The sequence below is a fragment of the Manis javanica genome, chromosome 13 (assembly GCF_040802235.1).
Source record: "Manis javanica isolate MJ-LG chromosome 13, MJ_LKY, whole genome shotgun sequence".
Classification (NCBI taxonomy): domain Eukaryota; kingdom Metazoa; phylum Chordata; class Mammalia; order Pholidota; family Manidae; genus Manis; species Manis javanica.
In genome coordinates this window covers 37,240,726-37,262,891 of record NC_133168.1, presented here as the reverse complement: position 1 = coordinate 37,262,891, position 22,166 = coordinate 37,240,726, and the positions used below count along the sequence as shown (strand labels likewise).

The following is a 22,166-nucleotide window of genomic DNA, read 5'->3' as shown; positions in this document are numbered from 1 at the left end:
ATCCTTACCCACTGATTATCCATCCCTACTGTACTTGTCCAAGCAGGGCAGTGGCATCCTTATGAGAATTACCTGGGTAGTGTTATCACTTCTGTACTGTTTCCTCTGGATAATAACGAGATATCTCTTCACATAAATAAAGTAACAAAGAAATAAAGAATCCTGAAATCAAAAGTAAGAACAAGCTAGTGCCATCAGTAATTAATCTCTCAAAATTTCTTCAAGAGTATGAATCCTTAAGAAACAGTTGTACAAAGTTAAAAAAAAACCTTTTGTAATAGTAGCAGTTATTACTGTCATTTTTAGGTGTTTTTAAAAGCAGAAAATATGTGGTAACTGTAGATTCAAAATTATGGCTACAAGTTTTGTCCCTAGTCCAAAATTAAGTCTTGATAATAATCAAAACCACAGCAGTGAAACCGGCAGAATTCTGAAGTAATTAATACACTGTAGCTTCCTTCAAGCTTAACTAAGCAATGGATTTACATTAAAGGGAGACAATAACTAGCCAGTGCTACTATCGCACACATCATCATTTCTATCAGGCCTGCATTTAAGATCTTTGAGAAAGGGCTCTGCATGATGATTTAGCCAACTGTACAAAGCATTCCCAATTTAGGAATCAATAACTTTCAGTTCGGCTTCGGGAAGGAGAAGGAGGGAGCTGCCATGGTCTGAATGTTTGTGTCTTCCCAAAATTCATATGTTGAAATCTAACCCTAAAGATGATGGCATTAGGAGGTGAGCCCTCTGGGAAGTGATTATTAGGTCATGAGGGCAGAAACCTCCAGAACAGGATGAGTGCCCTTACAAAAACAGTCTCTAGAAAGCTATCTTGCCCCTTCCCCATTGTGAGGTTTATAACGACCTCTCACTAGAACTTTGAATCTTGGGCTACCTAACCTCCAGGACTATGAGAGATGAATGATTATTGATTATAGGCCACCCAGTCTATAACAACCCTAACAGACTAAGATGGGAGCTGATTATTGAGTGCTCTCTGGAACACAGGAACTTTACAAATTGATTGAGCTCAAGTCTCAAAACATACCTGTAAGATAGAAATAGGTTACCTAATTTATTAATGAGAAAATTATTGTTCAGAAAAGTTCATTAAATCATTCATGATCACCTGCTAAGGGCTGGGCCGAGCCACCCAGTCTGTCAGCTTCCAAAGTTTGAGTTCTTTATGCCACATGACACTGCATTTTATAGGACAAGGTCTTTCAAAACCTTTTGTTTTCCTACCTTCAGAGGACTCCTATGTAGAAAAAGATTTTCCAACTTAGATTATACTTCTTAAAATAAGAAAATGTGGTTTGTCTTCAAGTTTTTCCAGATAACAAAGACCTAAATATTGTTAAAATTACAACCTAAGACAAATCATCAGTATAACTTTTGTCACTGATTTTTCAAATAAAGGTCAGATCTGAACAGTATGATAACATGAAGTTTGTATATTCAAAATCACTTTGAGTTGTTTAATTCCTATTATATACTTTTTGCTGGACAATTTTTTGAATTTCTTATTCTTTAGTATATTTTTACCAAAATCATCTTTGAACTTGTAATTACAGAAGACCTTGGAGGTTATCTGAGAAAAGAACTAATTCATGAAAACATACATTTATCCAGTTGCACACACACACATACACAAATGAATAATAAGATGAAGATGGGTAAAATGCAATTGCTGAACATCTGAAGAGTCTTCAAACTCACATATATTAAACTTCCTGGACAACTGAAGTTAACCGGTCTGGGTCCTAAGAGGAAATCCTGCTACTGGTAAAAATGCTGAGACTTAAGGAAACATTTGACTGTAAGAGCTATGACTTCTCTGATGTTCAGTTGGCATAACCCCACATGTCAATGGGACTACAGCTAAATACTGTAATAGCCATTGTACTCTTATTTTCTGAAATTCTTTTAATGAGGCTGATACCCATCAAACAAACTGGGTGTATTGAATTTGCATCTTCTTTCCCAAGACATATTCCTTTTTAATACAATGTTTGGAAAAGATTTCAAAAAGGTAAAAACTTTAACTTTTTCTGAAGAGTACCTAAGTTACTGAGGTTTATGTATGCTCTGTTAAATTCTAAAAGATATCCAGAAAATCATGTTAGTTTAGATTCCTAAGCATTTAAGAAGATATAGCCTGACACTAGTTATAAATTTGTAAAACCTAATTCCACAAACAAGCATATAAATGTCAGTGATCTATGATAGACCTTTCTTATTCAATGCAAGGCACTGTATCAGGCAAGTTTCATCTCAATTTGAGTGTTATCCATCACCACAAAAGCTGCTTATTTTAAATGTGTAAACTGGAAGTGATAAATACCTAAACTTACCTGAATTTCAGTTTTTTAAATAGAGCTTTTATGGGAAAATTAAAGCAGGGAGCTATTTTTCTAAATAGTTAATAAACTACATTGAAGTTTTTGTGCCTTGAATATGATACCTTTGGAAATAAAAATTGTCCATTTCTGAAGTGGGAAAGCTTTCCTAAACTGCTCCCTCCTGAAGATTCTATGTCCCTCAGAAGAAATGCCAGCATGACTCAAAGCCCAGTGGAGTGAAAGAGTGCTGTCACACTGAGAACCTGTGTTTCTAATCCTATCAGCTTCTTCCTGGCATCACTGCGATCACATGTCACCAACAATGGAGTAGCAGAGTCTGATCTATTCCTATTGGAGAAAAATTGTTTGGACTATCATCAAGTACCTGAATACTGAGTGTTTTTGGCCCTTGACACTGTCCTATACCTTACATGGTGTTTATAGGTGAAATAGGATACATGTTGTTGGTACTCTGTGAACTTTTGGATTCCTAAGAACTTGCACAAAGTGAGCAAATGAGAGAGGAACATGGCACTATTGATTATACTGATTACCTACTTTACTACTACCCAGTCTTGCCAGACCCCTGATGATTTTGTGGCTGCCACCTCCCCGGGACACATCATGATTGGAGGTTTGTTTGCCATTCATGAGAAAGTGCTGTCCTTGGGAGTCTGTCCTAGACGACCAGAAATCCAGCAATGTGTCGGGTGAGTAAAGCCTCAAAGGCCACATTTAGACTTCAAGATTATACAGTGAGATTAGGGTATGCAACTGTTTACTTGTATTAATATCTGAATTTTAATATAATTTAAACTCATACATATACATTTTAAGATGTATATAGTTAGTATTGCAATCTTTCCTTAAAAGAGTGATATGTTAGCACTCTATAATCAACCTCTAAGTGCAGAGACAACAAATGCATTTCATTATATATTTATTTGGCCTTCTGCCTAAAAAGGAAAAAAATCCCTGAAGTCACTTGAGAAAGCCCAGTTAGAGCACTGTAGCCTGTCCACCAAAACATATTAGCACATTTATATTTCTATCAACCACAACATGTATTTTATTGTGCACATGGATCTATTATTTAATTCTTATATAAAATAAACTACATTTCAATTTTTCTCTACTTTAACATTTTTGTCAACATTGTATTCATTTCATTCTTAAAATAGTTTAATTCTTTCATGATAAATTTAAGACCTTAATTCAACTCAAAGTATTCTTCCTTAATGTGCACTTTACAGTGTGAAAGCCAGACTACAGAAAAGACATTAGAGCCAGTGTATTATGGAAAAGCAAAGCTGGGAGGAGGATGTTACAGATTTTATTTAAGGAGAGCAGGATATTTGAATTCTAACTATAGTTTGGAGACAAACTGATTTTGTAGACTTAGGTAAGTTTAAACTCTTTGCGTTATAGTTTCCAGTTTTCTCTTCTCTCATTTTCTTTAAAATAAGGGCCTGGATAACTTCTGTGGACACAAGTAGCATCACCTTCTGTTGTGATGGCAATGTGATCCCCATGCTTCCTTCTAACTTTAAAATCCTGATTTCTGTCTTGATATTTTTGTATGTAAGTTCAATCTATTTTGTTTTCCTCCCTTTTTTTCTTTCTTTATCATAAAGGGTCCACCAAGCGCTCTCAGAATAAAATGCTTTCAGATAAAATGTGATCTCACATCACACTAAGATTCCTTCCTGGCATTCCCCCAGAACCTGGACACTTTGAGCTACTGTAATCTTAATCATTGATTATCAGGAATGCCAATGAACAGTACACAATAATTAATGAAGATTTTCAGAACAGTAAACTGGTACCCAAAGAATGCATATTTGAAGTCCTAAATCCTAGGCCAATAATTAAGGATGGAAAACACTAAAAAAATCATTTGATCCTGAACAAGGAAATAGCTGTGACTTGAAACTAAAATAATTCATTTTATTTAGAAGGCTATTGGGCTTTTACCCAGAGCCTATTTTATATATAATTCTAAAAGTCTTACTAACCTGGCTTCCAACTATAATAGACTAGAATAAGAAAAGTAAAAGAAGGCTGAAAAGCAGATACTTGAACAGCAATAAAATGCTGACATCTAACAACAAAAAGAAACAAAAATCAGACACATATTCATACTTTAAAATACTAAACCGAGTATTCAAAATGTTCTCAAAATTAATCAAGCAAAGGTTAAATCCTGTTCCATAGACTCCATCTGAGAGACTGCAGGTTCCCACATACGCTTCCCAAACAAACTATTTTTAAATAAGTTAAGTTTAGACTTTCAAGAAGTAAGCATTACTGATCCAGAAATTGTCTATTATAAAGCAGAGATGCAAATAAAATGAAATATCATGTCTGTGAAAGACTTATGTTCTGATTTTAAACTAACTTGTTTCTCAACAGCTTTGAAATATCAAATTTTCTTCAAACTCTTGCCATGATACACAGCATTGAGATGATCAATAATTCAACACTATTATCTGGAGTCAAACTTGGGTATGAAATCTACGACACTTGTACAGACATTACACTGGCGATGGCGGCCACTCTAAGGTTTCTTTCTAAGTTGAACTGCTCCACAGAAATCATGGAGTTTAAGTGTGACTATTCCCACTACATGCCAAAGGTTAAGGCTGTCGTAGGTGCTGGCTACTCAGAAATAACCATGGCAGTCTCCAGGATGTTGAATTTACTGCTCATGCCACAGGTAGGTTTTGCTCTACCTTTGTACATTGCTTTTGATCATATACTTTATTATGAAAGGATCATGGTAGCCCAGGAAATTAGGGAGTTGCTTTTACTTTAACCTTTTTTTCTCTTCAGTCAAAGAAAGGAGGTACCCTATTATGCATAGTAGAGTGGAGAGGACACTAAGGGACCAGTCAGCCTTCAGTCTCCCTAGTTTCTGACAGTTTTCAGCATGATTTGGATAAGACAGAAACCTCTGAGGACCTCAACTACCTTGTTTTTGAAAAACAATCAGGTGTTATGTACAAAACTGAGGAGATGGTGAGGGGTAAGGAGGAATGGAGGTCAAGGAAGACTTCTTAAGGAGGTGACATATAGCCTGAAACTTGAATGAGAAGCAACAGCCAAAGGAAGATGGGAGAGGAGAGGAGAGTATCTATGCTGAGAGAGCAGTGCCTGAAAAGTTGGAACATCCGAAGCACAACAGAAAGGTCAATATGGCTAGATCAGGTGAGCAGAAAGGATCATAGTAAGAAGTGCGTTTGCAGAGGTAGGCAAGGTCTGGGTCATGGGGCATCTTGAAGCTGTGGAATGGTTTGCATTTTATTCTGAGTATGATGGGAAGGCTTTGAGCAGAGACTGTGGTACTACATATCTCCTTGTCATGCAAGCCAATAAACAGGAAATAAGCAAAAGGCCTCTGAAAGATAAGAACAGATACTAGAGCAGCCTGTACTGTCTGGCACATTATTCAAAGTCAAGGAAGTTCCCTTGGCTTTCATGTATATATAATATGTGTGCATAAGAATTCAAAACATAACTTCTGGAGCTACAGTAAGTAAGAGCATATACCCATCAAAGATTCTGAGAGTTCCATTTTATTATAGCCCAATGAAGTTGATAATGAAAGTTTAAGTCCAAAATGACAGAACAAAATAATTATTCCCCCAAATATCTGAGATAAGGCTTTTCTGTCACAATTTCCAGACCCTGTATAATGCTAGTTAGGTGATAAATAAGAAAAGTAGAACATTTTGAACAATGATTACTTGCAATAACAGTGTAATTTCTATGATAGACAACACCAAAGAAAAGGGAACTCTCCACAGGGGACACTGATTTTACAGAATCTCAAGTCTCACAGTGTAGGGAAGCATAGCAATAAAGGTATTAGGAAGGAAACTAAGACTTAGTCAATGTCCACCATGTGCTAATATTCATTTAAGTGTTTTCCTTTACTCTCCACAAGAATCCTATCATTTCACAGGTAAAGAAATGTTAACTAACTTTATTTGTTAGTTAACTAAGAAATTTATTGCAGTCAGGATTCTAACAGTTTGTCTGACTCCAAAGCCTTTCCAACTTACTATGTGGAGGCTGTAAATAGAAAAAAAAAAAATTCACTGAGCAAATGACATAGTGCAATTTCAGCTGTGGAAGGTTATCATTCTCCCTAGAATAAAATTACAGAAAACTTTGCATACATTAGGCAGGTCTCCCACAGCGCTGGTGCTTATTTGAGTAGATCAGGGGTCAGAAGACCATAGCATATGGATCAAATCTGGCTCTTGATCACTTCAGCCATCAAGCTAAGAATGATTTTTACATTTTGTAAAGGTTGTAATAGAAATAAATACAAAAAATATGACAAAGAAAATACGTAACCAAGAAAACTTAAAATATTTTTATCAGGTCCTTCAGAAAAAGTTTGCTGCTCCCTGGCGTAGATGATGAATTCATCTAGATGATTTATTTTACCTAGAATAAGCACCACCAAAGTTGTCAATTACACAAAGTTTTGAACATACTAGTTGTCCCAAAATTCATTTTGCTTATTTCTCCAGCTGCATTTTCCTGTACTTATCTCTAAGTATTTAAACAATATCCACTATTGGCCGTAGCCTAAAATAAAAGATAGATATAGAAGTGTAGATGGAGATACAAGAGAGAACCTGAATATTCAAAGGGCTTCTACTATGTACAAAACAAAATGATTGAAGTCCAATAATTCTAAACAGTTACCAGGTACTAAATATCGTGATTTAAGCTATTTTTAAAGTAGTGGAGTCCACTGAAGGGGAAGGATGGGTAAAGCTAGAGATTTTTAGGAAAAGATTATGGAAGTTCACAGGAATCATGGAGAAGAGCATCTACTATGAACCCCCCTGGAGCTCATCAACACCATAACTAAAAGATTCTGTCAATTTCCAGGTGAGTTACGAATCAACTGCAGAAATCCTAAGTGACAAAATCCGTTTTCCTTCATTTTTACGGACTGTGCCCAGTGACTTCTATCAAACTAAAGCAATGGCCCACCTGATTCAGAAATCTGGATGGAACTGGATTGGCATCATTGCCACGGATGATGACTATGGACGACTGGCACTCAACACCTTTGCAATTCAGACCACGGCAAATAATGTGTGCATAGCTTTCAAAGAAGTTCTCCCAGCCTTCCTCTCAGATAATACCATCGAAGTCAGGATTAATCAGACGCTTGAAAAAATCATAGCAGAAGCCCAGGTTAATGTCATTGTGGTATTTCTGAGGCAATTCCATGTTTTCAGTCTCTTCAGTAAAGCCATTGAAAGGAATATAAATAAGATCTGGATTGCTAGCGATAACTGGTCAACAGCCACCAAAATTACCACCATTCCTAATGTTAAAAGAATTGGCAAAGTTGTTGGGTTTACTTTTAAAAGAGGGAATATGTCCTCTTTCCATTCCTTTCTTCAAAATCTGCACATGTTTCCTGGTGATAATAACAAGCCCTTAAATGAATATGCAGCACTGTTGTCTGCCTGTGCATATGCCAAGGATAGTGATTTGAGCCAATGCATTTCCAACCATTCTCAGGGGACTTTAGCTGACAAGGCTGACAAGGATATAAAAAGGAACTTCTCTCTGAGAAATGACTTCCTGTGGGATTACACTGAGCCAGGACTTGTTCACAGTATTCAACTTGCAATGTTTGCTCTTGGCTATGCCATTCGGGATCTGTGCCAAGCTCGAGACTGTCAGAACCCCAGCGCCTTTCAACCATGGGAGGTACTGACTCACACTTCCAAGAAAATCCCCCTACCATCATTTCCTTCCTTGCTTAAAGTTGCAAACATTTATACTAACTGCTCTTAATTATTTTCGTTTTATAAGTAGACATCTTCAGTGTGTGAATAACCTGCATTTCTCTCATTAGCTCTTTGTCCTTGAGAGTGATAGTTGTTATTTTACCTTGACCTATTCCTCTGACCCACCAAAGTTGTGTTCTTTTATTTTCCACGATTCTATTGATAGTGTTATTTCCCTTGAGTTATGGATTTGTACCTAATCTTACAGTTTTTCAGTGCTTCATATGAATTCCCTCTTTTAGTGCTCTTAACAGAAGGCTATGTGTGTTTAATGATCCTTTTTATTATTTCTAAATATTATGGATGAGGAAACTAAAGCTAGAAAATACCAGAAACAACTCTTCTGACTCTGCCCTTTGCTTTTCATAGAGTCTATGATGGCTTGTAGTCGCAAAGCCTCCAGATGACTCTTACTGAGGGCACACCCTCTAGGACTCCAGTCTTCTTCAAATTAATGTTATGAGGTCAGTCATAACAATTCCTAGAATATCTCATGTTTAAAATTACATATGAATTGTGTGTAAAAGAAGATTTTCCCTTTTTTCTCTTTGTTTCATTTGTAGAAATTCAAACCAAAGCTTAGTAGCCCTATTTAAGTGAAAATTTTCCATTGTTTTTTTAAGTGCACATAAGCTAGGCATTTAAAAGCAAACTGCTGCCTCATATGATGATAAATTTTACTCATTATGAATACACATCTCAATAATGTGTATTCAAAGCCAAACTTGTCTACCCTGAGGCAGAATCATGTTCCAAAATTATATTTATTACAAACTTGTAAGGGAAAAGAAAGTAAAAGGGAATAAGACCCAATTCTTCTGATCAAATAAGTGAGTATCCAAGACAGCTTATTTCTACTTTTGTCATTTTTACTTTTATCACCCACAAACATAAGCTCCAAGGGCTAAGGAGATCAGGTTACATTTGGGTGGATCATGTGATGGTCATAGGATGTTTTAAATCACTTATTTTAAAACTAGTTTTCACCTTGTAAATGTACAGCAAAAAACAGAATGGAAAGATAAAGACTAGAGATTGGGAATTTTTTCATTAAAATTCTCTTTTAAAAATATATTTATATATCTAATAATTTTAAGATGCCTATTTGAAAGCACACTATTTATAATATAAACCTTTAATGAGGGAGTGGTAAAAACTATAAAATAAGTGGACACCATAATGAAATCACTACATAGAATCTGAGGAGTAAGAGATTGAGAAAGAGTAATGAAGGGAAAATACACTGTCATAGTGAATAAGATAAAAGGGAAGAGATATAAAAAGCCTCATAAGGAAAAAAAATGCAAATAGCAAGAGATATTTATCCACTGAAGATCTAGGAAAGAATTTTAAATCAAGAATAAGTCTCAAACATTCTGGGGAAAAGACTTGAGAAAGTATAATCTTAGCAAGATCTTCTAAAATGTTTAATTTAAACACTAGGACCCTGGGCTGTTCTTAATTCCCCTGGGAGACTGGTTGTCTAGAAACAAACATAAATAGTTTGGAAAGGAGGAATAGGGGAGTGACTTGTTCCTTTGATCACAATGTGAGTGAGCCACATCCAGATTCAGTAGGAAAAATAATGCAAGCAATTGCCTTTTTATGAAGAAATCTCCAGACATATTTAAAAGATCAGCTATATTTAGGGTCACTAATCAAAGATACATTCCAAAGATTGTTTTGTCCCTTGGCAAAATTCACTAATATTCAAATGATTCTTTCTGAATGATTTTAAATTCAAATAATTATAAAGAAGTTAGTTTTTCCTAATATTTGAAGATAATCCTTACTTTGGCTCTATGTTTGGTGGTCTGTGAGCAGTATTCAGAGGCAGCATAGTCATGCTTGTTAGATGGTTAATGTTCCTCTCTAATGCGCAAGAGGATACCACCTCTTTGTTGTGACCAGTGATTTTGGTTTTCATTTTTGTTTCCCTCTACTTCTGATCATATACAAGGTAGTAAGAGATGTATGTGGGTTGAGAGAATGGTCTAATAGAAGTCAAACTTTTCTTCCTACAAATATTTGTTGGATGTCTCAATGTCTAGGCATTGTGTTGAGTGTTGGAAATATTATGGAGAACAATATTCTCCCTAAAGGAGTCACCTGTCTAGTGCTAATTACAATGCAAGATGATGCATTGCAATGTTTCATATAAACATAAGAGGGCAGGGAATCATGATTAATCAGTATTGGCAATTCAGAGAACATTCTCCAAAGATCATAACATCGCTGATGAATATGAAGGATGGGTAAGAGTTAGCTAGGATAGAAATACTCCAGCAAAGTCCCAGAAAGGACAGAAAGCATGACATCTTGAGGGGTCAGAAAATAATGTCATAGGTCAGAGTCTTTTATGGAAACTATAGGCAAATAAAACTAGATGGAGTGGTGGCAGATTTATCATTAGGGCCTTATTAATCAGAACATCTCAAACTCTGATGTGCAGTTGAAGTGCCTGGAATCTTACTATTACAAAGATGCTAATTCAGTAGTTCTGGTGGGGGGGGTTGGGGGTGGTACCTGAAAAATCTGCACTTCTAACAGTCTGTCAGGTGTTAATGACACTGTGGGTATGGACCATCCTGTCAAGAGAAAGTCTGCAAACTCTGTTTAATGGTTTGGACTTGATGGCAAAGGGGTGCCAATTAAAGATATTTCTAGTAGGAGAGTAATGTGATCTGCTTTCAATCTGCTTTCCAGTGGGGAAATAGCATTTTCCACTGTAGTGTGTACTGACAGAGTCTTGTATTGACTAGACTAGAGTGAGAAAGACAATTTGGTAATCCAGGCCTAAGACAAGGTGCCTTGTACTACAGGCACTACAGGTGTGGTGATGAGGAAGGAGAGACCTGTGCGTGGATATGTAAGAGTGAGGTACAGGACATTCAGAGGTAGAATGGATATAAAATATGACAGAAAGAAGTAAAGATGTAAATGATTTGAGCAACTGGTACCATTTGTTGGGATAGAAACAGAAAAAATTGGAGGTCTTCAGAAACATTGATGAAGGTAGAAGAAATATTAAGCATTGCATTTTGGAGATGTTGAATTCGAGGAACTTATGAAACATTCAAGTGGCAATGGTGTCAAGAAGAGAGTGATTTTTGAGTGATAAGGAAAGTAATAGCTAATAATTTTTAAGGCCTACTATACTAGGCACTGACACTCATCATCTCTAATCTTTATAATATTATGGTAGGTCCAAAGATTCATGTTCTTTATACTCCATCCTGAACAAGTGGCAAGAAGTGTTACTGGTAATGGAAACTTGCAGCAGTTGAGAGGCGGAGGGGATCTCAGCAATAAAGGTCTGGTCCACGGTCAGTCACAGAGTGGTGAGACTATCCAGTATGCACTCCACTATGCCACAGAAAGGTTCACCAAATAAAAAGACAGGTTGAGCACCAGACAGAGATGTAAGGCTGCTTGCTCTGCTATTCTCTAATTTACTCGCATAGACACCTCATTTCACAAACACAGTTTAGTTATGAAGTTGCAGTGGACAGCAGAGCAGTTAGGGAAATGGAAAACAACATCGACCATAATAGCTTAACTGGTGTGGCCTCCTGCCCTTGTGTTCTCAGACAAAAGTGAATTATATAATCATGAAAATGCAAATCCTACTCTCTTAATTTTATAGTGCTGATTTATAGTGAATTTCAGAGTCTCAGTGAAAAATAAATTTAAAAAGCTTTAAATAGCTTAATAACTAGAGCTTTAATGTTCAAAATTTATCTCAATCTAGAGCAAATGTTCTTTTATTTAACAAGTAATGAATGCATTGTTTGCCTCCATCCTCTTTCTTGTAAACACAAGCATAGAATTGCACTTGTTTATTTATATTGTACAATGTTATTATTTACAGAATATACATGTGTCAGAACTTTACCCTGTCAAACCTAATTAAATGCAGGAAAAAACAGGTGGAAATTATAGCTCAAATGCAGGAATGGAAGAGGATATGCTTCCTAAAGAACTGAGTTACTGGGGCTTACATATGTACATTGCTTAAAGAAGGAGCAGCAGAAAAATCAGAGCGCAGGTAGAAGTGAGAACATTGAAGGTTGGCCCTTACTTACTTGTTTATTATTTTTGTTCCCTCCATATTTTTTCTTCCAGGCATTTGCTACAATAAGATTTTGTTGGTTAATTCCACCATGCTAGATCTAATATCCTGCTTCTTTAAAGTAATAATAATTAATTTATATTCATTAAAATAACTAAGAAATCTGTGGGGACATAGAATAAAATCAGTATACATGCCTAGAGGTGTTACTAAAATGACATTTGGTCATTGATGTAACTATCAAAACTAAAATATTTACCTAAAATATAACTTGAGTTTCTTATATTCCTTTGACCAAAAATATTCTGAAGGAAAGAAACACTCATTAAAGATTAACTGGGACTAGAATAAGAATATACCTTGAAATAGAATAATTTCTGCCTCATTCCATAGATTTTTGCACCCAGCAAAAGTCATATAGTGTTATAGATTTAGATGGGTGGGCACAATGTTCAGAGAGGGTATTTACTTCATCATGATTATATATCAAGTTAATGGTGGAGCCAGAATTGCAACATTTTTCTCACTCATAGTCCAGTGTTCTTCCTGGACAGCACAAACCCAACAGGGTTGCCTCGTTTGTCAGTTAAACATTCTCTGTCCTAGCTCTATAGCATACAAGTCCTCACTATACAGACTGGGTAACAAGAAAAACAATTTCTCAATGCATTTCTTTCCTCTCAAGCTAAAAAAATCATTTTAGGAATTAAATTGGAAATAGAATTTAGAGGTCACTTTGCTATACTCAATCAACTGAAACAGACTTGAAAACCATTGGAGATAATATAACCCACACCTCCCACAAAGTGATCAGCAAAGTAAGGACTTAAAGGACAGGCACGTGGAGGTGCCTCAAGCCCACCAACTAAATCTCTCTGAGGGGAAGCTCCTCAGCACATACCCCAAGAGCAGAGTGCTGCAGTTACTGGACTGCCTCCCAGTTTTGTATCTCTGTCCCCTCAGCCTTCATTTTGGGGATGGTGAATGAACATGATAACCACTGGCTTGGATTACCTACTCAGATGTGGCCAAGGAGCCAGGCCGACTGTGACTCCAGAAGGAAAGGACAAATTTTCTTGCCTTTCATAGCTTCAGACGGCATATTGATGATTGCTTTTGAGTGAGAAGGAAAAATACAGTGAGATTTTCAATTAATATATTTAGTGCAATAGAAAGACCCCATAGTGAAAGTCAGGATGTGTGTCCTCCAGTTTCACCCGTTGGCTGCAAGTGCTCATCTAAGAGAATAGGAAGGCTATGCCTGCTCAGCTTGCTTCACCCAGTTGTTTTGGAGAAAAGGAATATCACGGTTTAAGTATTAGCAAGCAATATGTGGATGTCAGGTGACTACTATTAACTGATTGACTTGAAGTATTTTTATTCATTTTTACAACACCCCAATTAGCTAATAACAGGCATTAACATAACTTTTATTAACACTTAATCTGTGCCAGATACTGGGCTAAACTCTTACATCCTTACGTTTACTTTTTATGACACCTCTATAAGGTAGATTTCACTTACCCAATTTTACAGATGGGGAAGCTGAGGCCTGGAAAGAAATCGTAACTGTCAAGATCATATCACTAATGAGATAGGGAACCCGAATTAGAGCCCAAGCATCTGTCCACGAGGTCTCATTCTGAAATTCTGCAATGTTGGAAAAATAAAGATGCTCAGATTTCAACTTTACAGCCAGACTAATTGTCCCCCATATACATTAACTTGGTTTCTCAAACTTAGAGCAAGAATAAAACAGAAATGAGGCAAGAATTCTCAAATATTTTCCAGATAGTTAAGAACCTTCTCAACTAGTTACCACATCCACTGACCCAGTCTTTTTTCTAATTGTTAACTGACACTCCATGAAAGGGAGTGTTATAACTGGAATGGATACACTTAAAATATTTCTGTTAGTGTTTGTTTCTGTTCTTGTTTTTTTCTAGTTACTTGATGTACTAAAAAATGTGACATTCACTGATGGAGGGAATTCATTTCATTTTGATGCCCATGGGGATATGAACACTGGCTATGATGTTGTGCTCTGGAAGGAGATCAATGGCCACATGACTGTCACTAAGATGGCACAGTATGACCTGAAGAATGATGTCTTCATTATCCCAGACCAAGAAACAAAAAATGAGTTCTGGAATCTTAAGGTAATTTTGTTGTAGACTTCATAGCATTCAAATCAATCAGCACCTCAATTGTAAGAGCCTTTGATGCCGCCAGGACCTCCAGTAATCCTACTGCCTGTTCACTGTCGCAAGTCCCCTCCTTAAATTTCATGGACAACTTGTATATCACTCCCTTGTATACACCCTCAATCCTCTTGCCCCTGCCCCCTGCTCCCTTCATCATGCTCATTCAACCACAGCCTAATCCTGGTTAAATTTCATCTCTTTATCTAATCAAAGTAGCTCCCATGTAGCTGATCATGGCCCAAAACAGAAACAAAAAACACCTTGCTGACTGTTCTCACTTAAAATTCATCATCTCTGACCTCCAGTGGACCTTTAATGCTGCTGGGCAATTAGACTTACTACTCTAGTCCATTCACTCACCCATTTCCTAGATGGCTATGCTTTCCTTTCTCTCTTCTGACTCCAGCACATCTTCACCATCTTCACTTTTAGTCAACACTGCTCCTATTTCACTAGCAAAACTGAAACAAACAGAAGAGAACTCCAGTGCTCCTGTGCTGCCGCATCTATGCCCATATCCCTGCCTTCCATCTGGTCCTGTGGATGGACTCTCTGGGCTCCTAGCCAAGGTCGGCTCTTCCACTTGACCCCTGATCCCAACCCCTTTCACTGACTCAAGGATATTGCTCTGGCAACTCTCCACTCTCTCCTGCCTCCTCAAGTATTTTTATTTTCTGCATTATCTAAATGATGATACAGGTATGCTGCTCTTCCTTTTGTCTGGAAGGAAGAGAAAGAGGAAGGGAGGGAAAGAGAGAGGGGAAAAAGGGACAGAAGGAAGGAAAAAAAAGAAAGAGAGAGAGAGAAAGAAAAAATTTTACTTGTTACCCACTTCCCCCTTTATATACTGATCATTCCTCTATTTCTCTTTACAGCAAAATTATTTGAAAAAGTTAAATATATTCAGGGGACTCAGTTTCTTTCCTCCCATAATTCTTTTGAATTCTTTCCAATCTATTAAAATTCTTCCTGTCTAGTTCACCAGTGTTAGTAAATCCAAACATAGTCTTACTTCACTTACCAGCCAATTACTCTCTCCTCCACGAAGTGCTTTCTTTATTTGCTTCCATGACCACACTCCCTTGATTTTCTCCCTGTCTCTGGCCACTGCTTCTCAGTCTCCTCTCTTGGTTCCTTGCCATTTCTACTACCTATAAGTACATCACCAGAGCTCAGAACTCCTCTTTTTTGTTTGCATTTTTCTTTAGCAATCTTATCCAGGGTTGTGCATTTAAATAATGTCATTATACAGAAGGCAGATGACTCCCAGATTTGTATCTTCTGAATTTCAACCCCGATAAATATACAAGTGCTTAAGTGACATCTCTACCTGTGTGTCTAATAGTCATTTTAACCAGTTATCTCCAAAACTGAGCTCCCAAATCTACCACCATCTCAATAAATAGCAACTCCTTTTACCTAGTTGCTCATGGAACAACCTGGTAGTGTCCTTGTCACTTCTTTTTCTATCATGTTTCATATACAATCTAGGTTCTACTTTCAAAATGGGTGCAGAATCTGATCACTTTTTGCTCTTCACTGCGTTGTTGCCACCCCACTCCAAGCTATGGCCAGGCACCTGTCACCCAGCTTAAGACAGTAGGTCTCTAACTGCTTTCTCTTTGCACTCTTGCCCACTTCAGTCTGCTCTTAAAATAGCAGCCAGAGCAATCCTCTGCTTTTAACCCTCCTTATACTTCCTGTTTCTTTCAGGGCAAAAGCCAATGTCGATAAAAGCCTTACATGACCTACCACTAGCGCCTCCCCATCCTCACCTCCTACTATCCTCCCTTTATGCTCCCCACTTCCAACAACCCTGCAGGACTTCTCCCTCTTCCATATGCACCGCCCCTTCTCTTAGCTCAGGGCCTTTCCACCTGCTGTTTCCTTCGCCTGGAATAATCTTCTCTGCTGTCCATGTGGTTCACTTTTCTTACTTCCCTTCTGTCTCTTCTAAAACATCGCCATCTCAGTAAGGCCTTCCCCAGTCACCTTATTTAAAATTGCAGTGTTAACCTAATACTATGCATACACCTCCTGTCTTTATTTTCCTCCTTAGTATTCCTCTCTGTTCATTTTGCTTATCTTGATCATTGTTCACTTGTTAACGAGAACTGAATGTCTCTGGCTATGGATTTTTCTGTTTCATTCCCTGCTGTGGCTCCAACAATCCCAACAGCTGGCACCTGGTAGGCACTCAAATAATATGTGTTGAATGAAAGAGTGAATATAGTAATGCTTTAAGCCACTGTCTTGGTTCTAATTTTCCCTGTCATAAGCTTCAGTAAAGCAAGGTATGTTATCCTTGAAAGATAGAAATGTGGCTATCCTGAGTTCTCAGACTTTGATCACCATCTTCATTATCAACACCACCCCTCACAACTGTATTGTGAACCCAGCACTCTGCCAAACACTGTAACACACTGGAGCTTTTAGACCATGTAGTGGCTCATTTTCTTATTGAATGTAGAGAAGATTCTCTATTATAATTTCTGCAAGAAGCAATGTTTTTGTTACCCAGTATTACCTCCAGACAATGTAGGGGAGACACTCCATGAGAGGGAGGTGACAGGACAACAAGCAACCAAGTGGAGCTTGTAGAGGCTGAATGGGAGGGGCTGACATGTCTTCCTTTCTGATGGAAACGCCCATAAATATCTCAAGGAGGTAGTAGAGACCCACTGACATCAGTTAGGTCAGATTTAAAGATCTAATCAATATGCACTTGTGCACTTGTGATATCAGCATTTCTGGTAAGCCATCAAAACCCATATATGGTCCAAAACCTCAGATAATCCTAAATGTACTGATGCCCAAAAATTATCAGTACTAGACTTCAGAATGCCTCTTGTGTGGAGGGGAGAGAAGGGAACATGTTGCTGGGAAGAAAGGTTTCACTTCTATTCCCCTCATAATGTCCAGCTTTATCTCATAGTTAAATCCTTTTGTGTCCTCTGAGCACTCCCTAGAAGTGTGGGCACTTCAGATTAAAAATTTTCCCTGGGGAATCCACAGTGCAGATATCCTGCCTGATGAAAACCCTGGTCAGCAATAGCTGTGTTGAGAAGGAAGCCAGAGCTTGCAGACAAATGGCTGCTGCATCTTGGCTGTTTTTCTCTCAGCCAGGTCATTTTCATCTCCCAGAGAGAAGACTACTTAGCTCAGCAGTCTGGCTGGGTTCCAGGCTCAGGAATGGCCATTAGATTCTAGAGAAAGCCTCATTTACCCACTCTGCTTTGGCTTCCCAAGAGTAAGAGTGAGACCATAAACATTTATTTTGCAAGATGTGTCATGTGAAAGGGACTAGGAATGAGAAAAATAACACAGCTGAAGCTAAAAGAATAAATAGCAAGCGATTGTAAGCAGGGAGTTCCATAAAAGCAGGATGCTGCGGGTGCGGTGCACTGTGACATGCAGAATTCTAACCTAAATTCTCAGGATGCTTTAAATATTATTTTCATATCTGGGGTTGTCTTTTTAACAAATACTTTAATGACATTAAATTCAAATGTTTCCATTATTCTGTTTTTTAAGATTGGAACAGATATGGCCCTTGGACAGCATGATTAATAACCTTCTAAAGAATATAAATACCCAATACTTTACTATTTTCTTATATCATTGAACTCAATATAACACAGGATTAGTAATTTCCAAACCATCATTTCGTTCCTTAATTCTACTACTACACATTTTTCCTTCTCATAGGGATGTTTTTGAAAGAGCCAAGTTCTATTTTTGCTAGCACACTATTCGTGTGACAAAAACTGTGTTCTTCCTAAAGCAGTTTCACTAAAATATTTTCTGTTTTTTAAACTTGTTCACATTCCTTCAGATAATGAAACAATTCTATTGTGCTATGAAAAAAAAGACCAAAGCACTATTTAATAAATATATTTTTTAATTAAGTCAAAGTTACTTAAGGATAAATCTTTTGAAATAATTTCTATTTAGAATTTCTTTTCACTTTGCAGCAAATTCAGTCTAAGTGCTCCAAAGAATGTAGCCCTGGGCAAATGAAGAAAACTATAAGAAGTCAACATATCTGCTGCTATGAATGTGTGAACTGTCCTGAAAATCACTACAGTAATCAGACAGGTAATTATGGTCAAAACATGTACAGTAAAAATGTACCACACCTGAACCATTTTTCTTTGGTTGATTTTTTTGGACATGAATCCTATTTTAGTTTACTTTTCCTTCTTCTTCTTTTTTTTTTAAGAAAGTCATGCTTCTGCTAGATTAAATTTCAGTGAATTTCATTTTTAACTTGCAATTTGTACTTTTATATCACCAGGCACACAATCAATACAAATACAGATGTAAAAGTAACTTTGCTTCCAAGGGAGATGTCACGCCCTCACCTGGACTTCCTTTCCAGCACCTCTTAAAATAATTAAAGTTCTCTGTTTGTCCTTGTATCCTCCACAGACACATGCCTGACTTGTAACGGGGCACAATAACTATACATAAATAAATGCAAAATTAACTAAACTGAATATGATAGAAACCCAGGGGTACCCAGAGGTGTGTGTGCACCCTAGAGTTCTCAGTATTCCTACCAAGAGGCAACAAGGAAGCCTAAAAAATAGAACCTCCAGTGAGATGAGAGGATAAACAATTGACAGAAATGAGATGCTACTGATGTTTTCCAAACCTGTCTTTAAGAATTTGACAAAATCAGAGCAAAATACACAAATTAAAGAACAATAGTAAGGTCAGCAGCCTTTGAGCCCTTAGAGGAGCAATCAGCCCTTCCTTTGGAATTAAGCCTGTGTGTGTGTTTTAAAAGCCTCATATTCCCTTGTTGATTATAGCATTCTAATCCATCTATAAAAGCTGAGAGCTACAGAGCCAGAATAGTTCCCAAATGCTTATTCTTTTTTCTTATTGGCTCCAAGGGCATCCCAATGTAAACATTCCAATATTCATGTTCTGTCACTATGTCACAAAAATGCCATTTATCCCAACCTGAAATGGGCTGTGCTCCTTTAATAATTATGTAACCGGGAGCAAGTTTTCCAGACAATTGGCATTTAGCACCTGTCTGCCATGTAGGTTAAATAAAAACACCAAGAGAGTCTGTAGCATTTATTTTCCCATAAAGATGTACAAGAATCTTTCAAAATACAGTCTGGGTTGTTTTTTGATTACCAGGGCAAGTTGCTTCCAAGAACAAGTGTAGAAGACTAAGGACAACTTACCTAAAGGATTTAGGGTAATCTGAAAAGGACATCATCTCCTATTCTTCTCTATGACTCCAGAGCACAGCTCTTGTAATGCAGACAAGGCCAATAAATGTTCACTGAGTGGATGAAATGGCAGACACTGGCAACTATGGTTAAGGGCAGGACAGAGAAGCATAGATCTTTGTAGACAAACAGGGTGTGGAAAGAGGAGGAGGCTGAAAAGGTAATGAAGTTTATAAACAGAAACACAACCTGACACAACCTAGTGAAGTGAACACAGACACTGCATAAAGCCAAATGGGCACTGTGGAGTATGATCACATGAACGCTCAGAGAGCACATTTTTGGAAGTAGTTGAGACCCCATATTTAGGAGCTGGGGCTGGGTAGCAAATCACACTCCCAGAAGCTCCCCTCTGATATCAACTATTCACAACACCCTACAGTCAGAATCAGCACAGATTATTTTCAAATTTATCACTGCCTCTGTGAGAGGCTCAATTTTACTCACCTGCTGGGGGAAAAAATAAACTTTAATTCTTTATCAATTGTCCATTGCTTATAGTCTTGTGTTATCTCACTTTTAGAGAGCTTTTAGAGTAACCGAACCATATTATCTGCTTTTAAAAGAACTACAACCTTATTAATAATAGCAGCTCTCACCATAATGAGTGTCTACTGTGTGTAATGCACCATACAAGCATTTTATATTTATTATCTCACTGAACGCAGAATCTCAGTGAGGCAGCATCTTTTTTTATTTTTTAAGAGATCAGAAAATAGGCTCAGAAATTTCAATTAGCTTGTTCAAGATTACAGGAATCATAAGTAATAGAGAAAGGACTTGAGATCTGATTCCAAAGCTGTTATTCATAACAGTGTCCCTGAACTGCCACCTATAATAGCAAGTTCATTAAAGGCTAGTATCTATCTTGAGTATATTAATTTCCTAAGACTCACAACCCAGTTGACTTTGTTTTTCTTTTTTTTTTTTCTTCCCCTCTTCCTCTGCCCTCACCTTCCTCTCTCACCTTCTTCAGGTTCTGTGCATGCTTTATGTTAGTAAGTGACCAGTGTGACAGTTTCTATCTCCCTTTTCTAGTCAGGACTGTTAGGGAGAAGGAGTCTCATTTGTAGCGTTGTGGACCGTCACCTGGATTAAATGTCTGCAATGTAACTGAATCTCCTCTGCCTTTTAGATATGGATTACTGCCTTCTATGCCACAACGAAACTCACTGGGCCCCCGTAAGGAGCACGATGTGCTTTGAAAAGGAAGTGGAGTATCTCAACTGGGATGACTCCTTGGCTATCCTGCTCCTGGCCCTTTCCCTCCTGGGAATAGTGTTTGTTCTGGCCATTGGCATAATATTTACACGAAACCTGAGCACTCCCGTTGTGAAATCATCTGGAGGACTGACGGTCTGCTATGTGATCCTCCTCTGCCATTTCCTCAACTTTGCCAGTACAGCCTTTTTCGTCGGAGAACCGCAGGACTTTACGTGTAAGACCAGGCAGACGCTATTTGGCGTGAGCTTTACTCTGTGCATCTCCTGCATTTTAATGAAGTCCCTGAAAATTTTGCTAGCCTTCAGCTTTGACCCCAAGTTGCAGAACTTCCTGAAGTGCCTTTATAAACCAATCCCCATCATCTTCACTTGCACGGGAATCCAAGTTGTCATTTGCACACTTTGGCTGATTTTTGCAGCACCTGCTGTGGAAGAGAACGTCTCCTTGCCCAGAGTCATTATCCTGGAATGTGAGGAAGGATCCATTCTGGCATTTGGCACCATGCTGGGCTATATTGCCATCCTGGCCTTTATTTGCTTCATATTTGCCTTCAAAGGCAGGAAGTTACCTGAGAATTACAACGAAGCCAAATTCATAACATTTGGCATGCTCATTTACTTCATAGCTTGGATCACATTCATCCCCATCTATGCTACCACATTTGGAAAATATTTGCCAGCTGTGGAGATTATTGTTATTTTAATATCTAACTATGGCATCCTGTGTTGCACATTCTTCCCCAAATGCTATGTTATTCTTTGTAAGCAAGAAACTAACACAAAATCTGCCTTTCTCAAGATGATTTACAGCTACTCTACCCACAGTGCAGACAGCCTCACCATGAGTCATGTTTCCCTGGCCTCCACTAGCAGCGGTATCACCAGGACCAATCCCTGCTCTGCTGGCAAGCCTGCAGCTTGGCAGAATAGTATGGAACTTCAGGCACAATCATTTGCATACATATGCAATGAAAATACTACAGGTGTATCTAAAACTTTGCATCGAAAAAGAATTTCAAGTATATGAATGAGTTCCAAGAGATGGCACATTCCAGAATAAAATATTTTTAGGATCTTTGCATTTCAGATGTGCATTTACTTTCTGAGCAAACATATCCTGTGTTTCTTCACTGCCACTATCTTCACCAAATTTTGGTTGAATACCCCCTCTGTCCAATTACCTGTTTAACAAGGAAAACAGAACCCTTAATTGGAAACTCCTTTCATTCTTTCTAGCCTCCATCT

General features: G+C 37.7%; 1 protein-coding gene and 1 long non-coding RNA gene across 4 annotated transcripts in view; one reads left to right on the top strand and one right to left on the bottom strand.

Annotated features, from left to right (window-relative positions):
• Positions 1–22,166, bottom strand: part of LOC140845370 (uncharacterized) — a 33,035-nt gene that overhangs the window by 6,733 nt on the left and 4,136 nt on the right. Inside the window, exon 1 of one of the 3 annotated variants that reach the window (XR_012124176.1) lies at positions 19,651–19,761. The exons of the other annotated variants lie outside the window; for them this stretch is intronic. This is a non-coding gene — a long non-coding RNA (uncharacterized lncRNA). Of the gene's footprint in view, positions 1–19,650; positions 19,762–22,166 lie in introns of those variants that run through there. 3 annotated transcript variants of the gene reach the window in all.
• On the top strand, positions 1,511–22,054 carry GPRC6A (G protein-coupled receptor class C group 6 member A). The gene is made up of 6 exons (XM_017661863.3): positions 1,511–3,055; positions 4,758–5,061; positions 7,254–8,090; positions 14,189–14,401; positions 18,421–18,544; positions 20,834–22,054. Exons 1-6 carry the CDS (start codon positions 2,874–2,876, stop codon positions 21,946–21,948), a joined length of 2,775 nt encoding a protein of 924 aa, XP_017517352.3. The 5' UTR covers positions 1,511–2,873; the 3' UTR covers positions 21,949–22,054.